Source organism: Aptenodytes forsteri, unplaced genomic scaffold (assembly GCF_000699145.1).
Source record: "Aptenodytes forsteri isolate BGI_AS27 unplaced genomic scaffold, ASM69914v1 Scaffold298, whole genome shotgun sequence".
NCBI classification, from domain to species: domain Eukaryota; kingdom Metazoa; phylum Chordata; class Aves; order Sphenisciformes; family Spheniscidae; genus Aptenodytes; species Aptenodytes forsteri.
Window position 1 is genome coordinate 170,564 of NW_008793956.1, and position 10,372 is coordinate 180,935.

Genomic DNA, 10,372 nt, shown 5'->3' on the forward strand with positions numbered 1-10,372 from the left:
GGCTGTCTGTTCCCCCCAGCAAAGGAGACAGGACCCCGTTATCGTCCTTAGAGATAGGCCTCCCCCCACTAGAGCCAGGCCCACCACCCTGCAGAGGGCTGGGTCCCCCATCACCGTGGAGGCCGCCCTCACCCCCTCCCATGGCAGCCCCAGGCTGTGGGGGGATCTGGGGTGGGGCTGGGGGGCCTGGTTGGGCACTGCAGGGCACTGGGGAGAGCGTGGAGCAGGTTGGAACCTCCCCTGCACGTCCCACTCACCCTCGGGTGCTTCTGCAGGGGCTCCCGGCTGTGCAGCCGCGGCTGGTGGCCGTCAGCAAGACGAAGCCGGCAGAGATGGTGATCGACGCCTACAGCCACGGGCAGCGCAGCTTCGGGGAGAACTACGTGAGTTGGTTGGGCCTCACGGGTCTGCAAGCGGAGCCCCGTGCCAAGGGCAGGCGCTGGGCAGCCCAGTGCACATGGCCCTGCGCGTGGGGAGCTAGGTTTGGTTATAGCATCAGGCCCCTGGCCCTGTATTTGAGGTGCACGTTGGTCCCGGGAACACCCGTTCCAGGGAGACCGTTCTTGCGGTGCAGGCATGTCTGGTGTGGTTTTAACAAGAGATTTTCTTGAATTCTACTAGGTTCAAGAGTTGCTGGAAAAGGCATCAGACTCCAGAGTAAGTACGCAGTTCCTTATATATTCTCTCTCCTTGTATAGCTGTGTACTGAGAGCCGTTCAGCAAAAGTCTTGTTTTTTGTTAGAGAATTGGCGATGGAGGCTGTTTGAGCCTTGTCTTTTCAGATAAATGGTGGGGTTATTCTTAGCTCTTTGCCTCTGCCATGTCCACCCTCCTTGCCTTGCTGGCGCCAGAGGATTCTGTGAATACGTGCACCTTAGTCATAAAGTGTTTGTCTGAACAGTGCTTCACCTTTTGTGCTTCCTGCTGTAGGAGATGCGCAGTTGTCCTTTAAAAAAAAAATGGTAACGCTCAGTTCAGGGAAAACGCATCATTTTATGATTGTTCAGTTACAAAAGAGCTTTGCCTTCCCCATTCACCTTGTAACGCTCTGCAGCTACAGCCCTGTTCCTCTCCAGACTGTGAAGCAATCTTCAGTACACACCACAAGCACTGCGTGACCTGTGTCTGTCAGGGTAAACAAAAGAAGACTGGGTGTCTGGTATTTTGTTTGTGGGCAAACTGAGACTTAAGTACTGTGTGGGGAAGAGGGAATTGTCATTCAACCAAACTGTTCCTCTGTGCTTTCAGATTCTGTCGTCTTGTCCGGAGATTAAGTGGCATTTTATTGGCCATCTGCAGAAAAATAACGTCAACAAGTTGATTGGTAAACTCTATTTAATTTTACATGCAGTGACCCTGTGGGCAATAGTCTTCCAACGTTCAAATAATAACAACCTGGTGTACATTAACTCACCAATGCCTGTCTCTGTGACCGAGCTGAGTTGTAGGTACAAAAACTTCTGTGCCAGCAGAATTGCCCTCAGCCTGTGTTTTCTCCCCAGCTGTCCCTAACCTGTTCATGTTGGAAACGGTGGATTCTGTGAAACTGGCAGACAGAGTGAACAGCTCATGGCAGAAAAAAGGGTCATCTCAGAAGCTGAAGGTCATGGTGCAAGTTAATACGAGTGGAGAAGACAGTAAGTGGCTTTTTCTGATGATATGCAAGTTTGTCCTGCTGACTTGATAGAAACAACTTGAATGGGATGGGTTGGTTTGCGCTCTTAAAGCGTTTCTCTAAGCTAAGATGAAACTCAGTCATCTGTTGGCTTCTGCCTGGTTGCGAGGAGGGGAGGTCTCTGGCAGAGCTTGGCACAAATCTCCCCACTTTGTGCCAGGTAAGCATGGCCTTCCTCCCGGAGACACCACGGCTGCTGTGGAGCATGTCATCAACAAGTGTCCAAGCCTGGAATTTGTGGGGCTGATGACGATTGGCAGCATTGGGCATGACCTTAGTAAGGGCCCAAATCCTGACTTCCAGGTAAGATTTTCTAGAAGAAAACATCAACTGTTGGCTGGCCTCTCCCGTTTCTCTGTTGTCTGTCCCAGCCAAACCAGTACGCGGTCAAGCTGTAAGTCTGACTGTAGATTGTCAATAGAAACACCTTGTTCAGAGTAGTACAGACCTGAAGTGTCAGTATTAATGCAGGTGTTAGGCTCATTTCTGCAGAGGCCAGGTGCCTGTACCCATATGTATTTGGTCCCGTCCCTTCTCTGAAGCTGTAGCTGGGGTATTGGCAGGGGCACCTTGTGCAGCAATTACTGTCCTGGATCCTCTGGTCCTGCTTTCAGATGAGGTTTCAGTCAGCCTTTCTTTGCACGCTGTGTGCACAGGGCTGCATCAGGCAGAGGAACTGGGTCTGCGTTCCTCGTCTGTCATGCTGGTGTGATAATTGGACGTCTTCAGAAGATGTGTAGACTTGTAGGTACGCGTGTTGTCAGTAATGTAGCCTGTAACGGGAAATCTCCAGGCGCTGTTATGATGCTGCAGAGCAAGCTTCAGTGGGACGTGTGGGTATTTCACATTCTGTGTGAAGGAGACTTCAAAGAAAGGCAGAAATCGTGATCTGTGAAACCCTGAAACTGAGCCGGTGTGGCTGTCAAGTGTGTGATCCTCTCTTCTTTCTTCCTCCCTTCTAGATGCTGCTATCTTTGCGGCAGGAAGTGTGCGAAAAGCTGAATCTCCCCGTTGAGACGGTGGAGCTGAGCATGGGCATGTCCACAGACTTCCAGCACGCAGTAAGTCTGGTTTCCTTCTGCCACCCCTTCTCTCGGGAACCAAACGTACCAGCACCAGCAGGAGGCACCCCAAAGTCCAGCCCAGGCGTCATCCAGAGGGGCCTCTTAGGCCTCCCCTTGGATGGAGATACTGATGGTGCTGTTCTGTGAAAAACAGCGCTCCTGGGATAGAGTTCTGGGGACCAAAACAGACCCTAGCTGTAGCTGCAGATGGCGAGTACACGGGGAGCCGTCCTTCTGTGACACGGCGAGCGTCGAGGGTGGTTACGGACTGTGTTGGCAGGTGTGGGTGGCAGCCTGCCCTGAGCTCCTCCTTTCTGTCTCTTTGTAGATAGAGGTTGGATCCACAAACGTCAGGATTGGAAGCACTATTTTTGGAGAGCGAGATTATTCCAACAAAGCGGTCGGTGGCAAGGCCCCTGCTGAAACTAAAGGCGAAACGGAGACCTTGGCAGTGCAGGGTCATTAGGTGGAAAAAAAAAAAGTGGCCTCGACAGAGGACAGATGATGGGAGACCTCACTATGCATTCTTACCTCCCTCTGTTTCGGCACCCTGTTGTGATGGTGAGAGGGAATTCCTTGTAACAGAACAGAGGCCAGAAATGCCTCATAATTTATTGTGATTATAGAGTACTCATAGAAACTGGAAATTTTTATAACCAACAAATGATAAGAAAATTTATTGTTGAAAGTGACTGTGGTATCTTGGCTCCTTCAGGGTCATTAAGAACAGTGACTTTTGGATAACTAGGCTGAACAAACTAAACGTTTGTCAGGATGGAGTTCCTAATGAGCAAGATGTATCTGCAGCAGTGTCGGTGATTATGTTTTCACTGAGGACTGAATTCTTCATTAAACAAGTTACAATCTTGCCAGAGACCTATAAATGTTTCCCCAAATAAAAGTTTTGCAGGTGGTCACTACTGAGGGATGCTTACGTAGAAACTGATAGAGGCAAACTGTGACACTGGAGAGACTGTGTCCGTTTAAACAGAGGACGAATAACAAGCACACACGGATGGATAAGGAACACAGTCGCCAGCATGAGTTCATGGCGTAAGGTTTTGGATGCAGATTGCAAGTGTGGGAGTGTCTTTTCGGCTGAGGTTTATATTTGTCCTTTTCAGGCTGACACCGCTAACTTTTCCCATTGGTTCCGTGTCTGCTCAGATCTGGGATGCTTTCAACCTTCCCCTCTTGTGAAGTGTTGTTGGGAGTTATTTTCATCCTGCGTGGTAGTTCTTGACGCTGTAAGTTCTTTTTGGTCAGAATGGGGCTTTTCTGCAAGGTCCCTGCCATCAGCTTGCTGTTGCTTTCCAAGGCAAGTCGCTTAACTGTTCGGTGCCTCCACCATCCCGTCGACATCCGTATGAGGATAATAATGCTTGCCTCACAGAGCAGCAGCGAGGCTTGCTAGAGGCCCTTCGGGAAAAGTACTTCAGAAAGTAAGGTATTATACACATATTACTGTGTTCTAGGTTCCTGAAAAAAAATCCAGTCGCCCTGACAGAGCTTCTGGGCGATGTCTTAATATCTTAAGCGCTGGCCTAAGCCTTCACTTCTGGAAGAGGGGAACGACTCTTTCGCTGCAGTAACTGTTTTCATTCAGATGTGAGCGGAAGCTCCTGCATTGTCACGTGCTATTTGGCCAGCGGTAGCTACGGCAAGTCTCTCTTGCAACCTGTGTTGCAACTACATTTTTGGGCTTTTGTGTGCTGCTAAGAGGACGAGACATCAGTTGCCAGCAGAAATACCCTTCCCAGGCTTTTCTCTGTGTGTGTGTGTGGTTAAACCTAGCTGTTGGTTTTACTCTCTAACTATAAATGCTGAATGTAAATGAAAAGAGTCAACTCTAACGCCAACCTGTCATAGCTACGTGGTTTAGAAGCAACATGCAGTCGGAGCTGCCCTCGGCACTGCACCGTGTGTTGTTTCATAGTCTACTAATAAAAAGTGGTGAATTTTAATACCATCTGTGCCAACTACAAAGCTATTAAAGATGTTATTTTTATGTTCCAGTGTTGTGAATAAATGCCCTGAGTTGCCGTTGAAGCTATTTCCCTAACCTGGAGCTGCTGTTGGGAGAGACTCGCTTGTCTCGGGATGGCGGGAGGAGGGTGGTTTGAAAGAGAGCTGAAACAGAGCTGGCAAAGAAAGCGAAGCTTTCTTCGATCAGAAGGGGAAAAAAAATAGCTGCCGAGTCGGGCGAGATGTCAGATAGCGTGAGCTATTTCTGGAGAAGCCCTCTGGGTGGCACTGCTCCCCAGGTCCGGGGCAGCGCTCCTGGTCCACCGAAGGAGGGACGACAGCTCCTCGGCTGCTCGCGGACAGGTACGGATCAGTAATGTGTCTCAAAAATAACTGTATCTTTCCATCTGGTGGTTGAAGTGAATCCCTTCCTCTTCCACCTCTTTCTTCCCAGAATTTCGGCACCACACACTGACCACAGATCCTCGTGTTTGCAAGTTTCACAACATTAAAAGCCTTTCGTTTATTTTACAGAACAGAGTCAGGACACCCGTTCTCCTCTCTGAATTTGATTCAAATGCGCGAAGACTGCCGGTGTCCCTGCAGTGTTTGTTTGCTACTCGTACAATGTTGGCTAGAGTTCTCCATAGCAAACGAGGAATGAAAGTGATCTGCTACCTGAGCTTACAGAGCTAGCCCAGCCCCGGAGCAGGCGGTTCTGAGCCCGAGGGGGTGATCGGGGACCCCCTGCTCTGCTCACCCCTCGCTGACGGCCCTTTCCCACCAGCCTGCGGCTCCAAAACCAGCTGCGCTGCCGCAGTTCTTTCTGTTCAAGCACGGAACAGCGGGGTGGGCTTACGTTGAGAATTGTCTTGCGTTGGGGCTCACGTGCCCTCTTGCTTTTCCTCTCTCGGGCACTTTGTGCTTATTTCCTGAGTTGAAACTGGATGCTAGCCAAGCTTAAAGAAGTAGCTAATGGTGTAAACTGGGAGGTGGGTGTGCACGGGTGGCTGTGGGGCAGCGCAAGGCTTGTCCCGGCTTCCGTGCCCTGGAGTTCTGACTCGGCACAGCGGTATTTAAGGAGCAGACTGGCTCACGAAAGCGTGTGGTCTTCTGGTTTTCTGATCTGCCTGCGTACTCTGCTAAAACGTTTAGGGCTCTGTCAGCTTTGGTGGTGGCCTCCCGCATGAGACCCCGGCAGAACTGTGTGCGTCCTGGTGGTTCTGGAGAGCCGTGCCACGTGGCGCTGGGGACGCGCTCAGCTGTGGGACACCTCTCCCCTCCAGCCGGGTTGTGTCCGGGCTGCGCAGGTGGCCTGCGGGGAGCAGCTTGGGTGCTGTGCCTGGACAGCAGCGCTGGCTGCAGCTGTGGTGGCTGGTGTTGGGTTGTGACACGGCACCGGAGGGGAGAGGAGAGCAGTGTGATCTGCTCCCTTCCTCTGCAGCTGTTTCTCTCGCCCATCCTGCTTCCAACAGGCTTTTTTCTTCTGACTGCACCGTGCCTGAGCGCTTTGCTGTGCTCCTCCTGTGGCTGAGCCTTCCCGAAGCCGGTGCAGTGGGCAGTGCCCACCGGTGCCTTCTGGCCCTCCTCGAGGCACCCACCTCAAGCCTGAGCCGGGAGGGTGCGGAGCGGCGGTGTCGGTGACGCCGGACACCTGTCCGGGGGGAGCGGGGCGCAGACCACCCACTCCTTCCATGGAGGTCACCCGGCAGATGGTAACTGTTGGTCACTGGAGGGGAGCCAACGAGCCAGAGATGAAAGGCTCCCTGGCCTCTTAATGAACCACTCCCCGCTCAGGCACCTCGGCCCCCTGCAACACAAGCTTTATTTACATCTATTAAAAGCACTTGGCCGGTTTATTGAAGCAGCAGTGCTCTCGCTCCCCGCTCCTCGGGGCAATGTCACTGTCAATATTTGCCTTGGAGAAATGCGTCCAGCAGACGAAGGCCTCTTTTGCGGCCAGAGGGACGCCTCCTCCCTCGTGACTTACAGCCCTTGCTGCTGGCCGATGGCGCAGGCGCTGTCACCTCCTGGAGCAAAGGCACGGCCCCAGGTTTCCCAGCAGTCCCCTGAGGTGACGCTCATTTCCACGCTGTCCCTGGGATGGGGGGCTGGCTAGGCTGACACACACACACACACACACCCCCACACACCCCCAGAGCCGTGCTGGCGTGCAGAGCAGGACTTCACGTGCGCTATGGAGAAAAACTCTTCCTGGGGGGTTTGGGGAGCATCTGTGGGCAGACTTGGCTGCTTCTAAAAGGAATAAAACTGTCAATTATGCTGGATGGGGTGATGTGCTGCTGCTTTACCTTTCCTGGCTCCCGGGGAGATGGGCTGGCTGCTTGAAGCCATCCTCATCCTCGGGGAAGTGCTGGTGCCGGAGCAGCAGCCTCTCCTGTTAGAGGCACTCTCTGGAGTTGCTGAGCTCCGCAGGCTCTGGTTACCCATTAGGTGGGAGTCCAGGCATCGTTCACTCCCCTTCTTCCACAAAGCCAGTCTTGATTTATTTTTTATCAGATAATATCCTTTGTGCTGCAAAGTGTCTGGAGCCGAGCTTGGCCTCCCTGCCAAATCGCAGCGCAAGCTGGGTGTGCGATGCACGCAGCAGATGTGCAGGGAGGCAGCGGGGGCCAAGCCCAGCTCCGCGAGCGGGGAGGGCTTGGAGGGACACGAAAGCATCTGCTCCCCAATGCGTGGCACTCGGTGCCATAGCCAGGCCGGGTCCCGGTGCCCAGCACCCTGCCGTCTGTGGGCAGGTGCAGGGTGCTCAGCTTCCATGAGAATATCAAGAGATTTGGGTCAGTTCCCTGCTCTGCCTCAGGCTCCTGCTGTGGCCGGGGATGCTGCGGGCAGGTGAGAGCCCGGGGGCGGCCGGGAGCAGCTCGGCCTGGAGACAGAGCCCGCTGCAGCCCTTCAAAGTGGAAAGCGTGTTTATTTCTGGGATATCGGGTTTCCGGCAGGAAGGCCGGCAACTGCCAAGGTTTTTATTGGATCCCAGTGAAAGGAATTTAGAGAGTCCTGTGCTTGTTGTCTTTCTCTGTGCCTGCATTTTTACCTTTAAATGGGAGCGAGAGGCACAGGAATTTGGCATCCGGCACCGGCACGTCCGTGGTGATGGAGTTTCAAACAGGTTGCCTTGTTGTCTCCCGGGCAGGAGGCATCACGAGGGATTGGGGCTGGGAAAACACAGAGAGGGGCTTGGAAGCAGTTGAAAGAACCTGAAGTCCATTGGGCTTGAAGCATGTGGGAAGTGTTGCTTGAGCTCCTCTCCTCATAGCGGGGCTGGGGCCGGGTATTTCACATTTATTACTAGTTTGGACAAGGTTTTGACTGTTCTTGGAGGTAATTTTATAGGAGATTGAAATTCTGAAGACCATGTACAGTGGCTTGATTGCTTCAATGTGTCGTGGAGACAACTCCAGAGCTCTGATTGCCTTTGGATGCTGCCAGCACTGACCAACATCCTCCAGGGCCTGAGATCCGTGCCAAGTCCCGTTCCTGTCCATGCATGGGGGGCTCTTGGCTTAACGCTGGGGTTTCCCAGGGCCCCTTCTAGCCCAGCTGTAGAGCCGCTGCCCTGAGGAAGGGCAAGAAGAGGGGCAGCGGCTGTGGTTTGGATCAGGGTCAGAGCTGCACTCGGTAGGAACACGAGTGTGAGCAGCTCCCTGGCTCTCCCTGCGGAGGAGAAACAAAATGGGCCATTAAGGCAACGCAGAATAACGCGGGGATGAGAGTGCTCTGGAGCAGCAGGGCCACCCGCAGCGAGGTGCAAGCCCGGGCTCTGCTCGAGGTCCCTCCAGCCGCTCAGTGCCGAAGTGTTGGGCCATTCCCTTGGGGATGAGGCACTGAAATCTTGTGTCTTGCTCCCAACTCTTGAGCTGATGGGCACAGAGGTGAGTGGTTCTGCACGGTGGCTCCTAGGGTCCTTGCAAGTGCTGGAGTTCTTGGAGACAAGGCTTTCTTCATTTAGGGCTTGATCCAGCGAAAGAAGGTGGCTGAGCCCTGTGTACTGCGGTGTTTTGGGATCTCTCTGTTTGGTGCTGGGTTCGGTGTGCTGTGGGTGCCTGTTGTCTAAATCAGATGTCAGACAAGCAGTCTCTTCTCTCCCTTGGTGGGGATACCCGGGGAGAGCAGTGAGGTCCAGCCTGTAGGCTCATCTTCTCTAGAAGAAGGAGGGAAAACCACTCTTGCTTTCTGCAGTGTTTAAAGTGGGAGGCACAGCTCACCACTTTGGTTTTTGGGAGGGGTTTCATACTGTGCAGATGCTTGCAGGATCTCTGAGCGGATACTGGACACAAGCGGTTTCCTGTTGCTCTTCCAGCTTCAGCTGCAGGATCTGGGATCAGCATCCTGCAGCGCTGAGCACAGGAGGGTAATTTCTGCAGTGGAAATTTTGCTCAGTGGAAAAAAGAAAAAAAAAAGAGGGGATACTGTTGATTGTTGTGGTTTTTACTAGCAAGATGACGCCGGTCTCCAGGGCTCTGGGGTCCTATGGCTGACCACCCGGGGCCAGGGGGTGGGAGGTCTGTGTGGGGTGTGACTGGCCACGGAAGAGCTCTTGGGGCTGCAGTCCTTGGTCCTGCCTGGCGGGAGGCAGCGAGTGCCCGGGCAGGGCTGAATGAGGGTAGGGAAGAGCTGGAGAAACAAGGCAACCGCTGGTTAAGCGGCTAACGAGCTGTGCAGGACCCTGGGCTGCTTACACTCCCAAACAAAAGCGCATGTGGACACAGCTTGGGCGTGTGTGCTGATGAGTATCTTCTCTTTCCCACCCCCACCGCCACAGCAAGATGTATTTATTTGGAGAAAGGAGTAAATTTCTTTTCCCCTCCAGGAACTATTGGTCCTGGAGAGAAACCGCATTCCCAGAGCCGTCTCTTGTCATCCTTCCATGACCCTCTTCCTCCGCTCCCTGGTGCGGGGTCCTGGAGACTTCATTGCCTGCTTTTGATCCCTTTTGATTTGAAGCTGCAGTGAGCCATGGCCTCAGAGAAGCGGAGCCCCGGGGGGGAAGAGAGGGACGGGGGCAGCACAAGAGGCAGCGGGGACGTGGGAGGGGGGAGCGGGAAGGAAAATATTGAACTTAGCGTGAAAACCAGTGAAGCAAACAGGGAAGGTAAGAAGGGAAGAGTGTTAACTGTGGAGCGGAGGCCAGGAGGGCACGGAGCAGCGTGACCATGAAGTGAACTGTGTGAGTTTGTGCAGGGGGTTCCTCTGTGGTGTGGGGTCCCGGCAGGCAGTGGGAGGCCACAGAGCCCCCACGTGCAGGAGGGCTGGTGGGGCCATGTGTGTGCCACCACCCTGGACACAGCACCCTGTACTTGTCGCAGCTGGGACGCTACAGTGAGGCATCGCATCGTGGCCCATATGGACCACGTGCGCTATGGACCACGCAGGGCTCCAGCCCTCCCTGCTGATGCCCAGGGCTCCAGCTCGGGACCAGGCGGGACTGGAGCTTCTCGCCCTCTGGGAGGATGCTCTGTTCCACGGCGGCTGTAGCTCTTGGTCCTGTGGGACCCCACGGAACTCCAGCCCCTGCCCGCGGGGGCTCCAGCTCTGCGCCGTGCGGGATTCCATCTCCCTCCCACGCAGGCTCCAGCTTTCCAGGACCACTCCGAGCTCCGGCCCACGGGGGACTCCATCTCTCTCCCACGCAGGCGCCCGCCCG

General features: G+C 54.0%; 2 protein-coding genes across 2 annotated transcripts in view; both read left to right on the top strand.

The window, feature by feature from the left end:
* Positions 1 to 4,786, top strand: part of PROSC (proline synthetase cotranscribed homolog (bacterial)) — a 9,254-nt gene extending 4,468 nt beyond the window's left edge. The window contains exons 3-9 of the mRNA XM_009276336.2: positions 276 to 383; positions 622 to 657; positions 1,249 to 1,324; positions 1,503 to 1,637; positions 1,836 to 1,978; positions 2,638 to 2,736; positions 3,068 to 4,786. Of these exons, the coding sequence (XP_009274611.1) occupies positions 276 to 383; positions 622 to 657; positions 1,249 to 1,324; positions 1,503 to 1,637; positions 1,836 to 1,978; positions 2,638 to 2,736; positions 3,068 to 3,205 (735 nt within the window). The 3' untranslated portion in view covers positions 3,206 to 4,786. The remainder of the gene's footprint in view (positions 1 to 275; positions 384 to 621; positions 658 to 1,248; positions 1,325 to 1,502; positions 1,638 to 1,835; positions 1,979 to 2,637; positions 2,737 to 3,067) is intronic.
* Positions 4,787 to 7,036: 2,250 nt separating this feature from the next.
* The window catches only part of ADGRA2 (adhesion G protein-coupled receptor A2), a 27,272-nt gene continuing 23,936 nt past the window's right edge, over positions 7,037 to 10,372 (top strand). Inside the window, 1 exon segment of the mRNA XM_019471339.1 lies at positions 7,037 to 7,158. Within this exon segment, the coding sequence (XP_019326884.1) occupies positions 7,037 to 7,158 (122 nt within the window).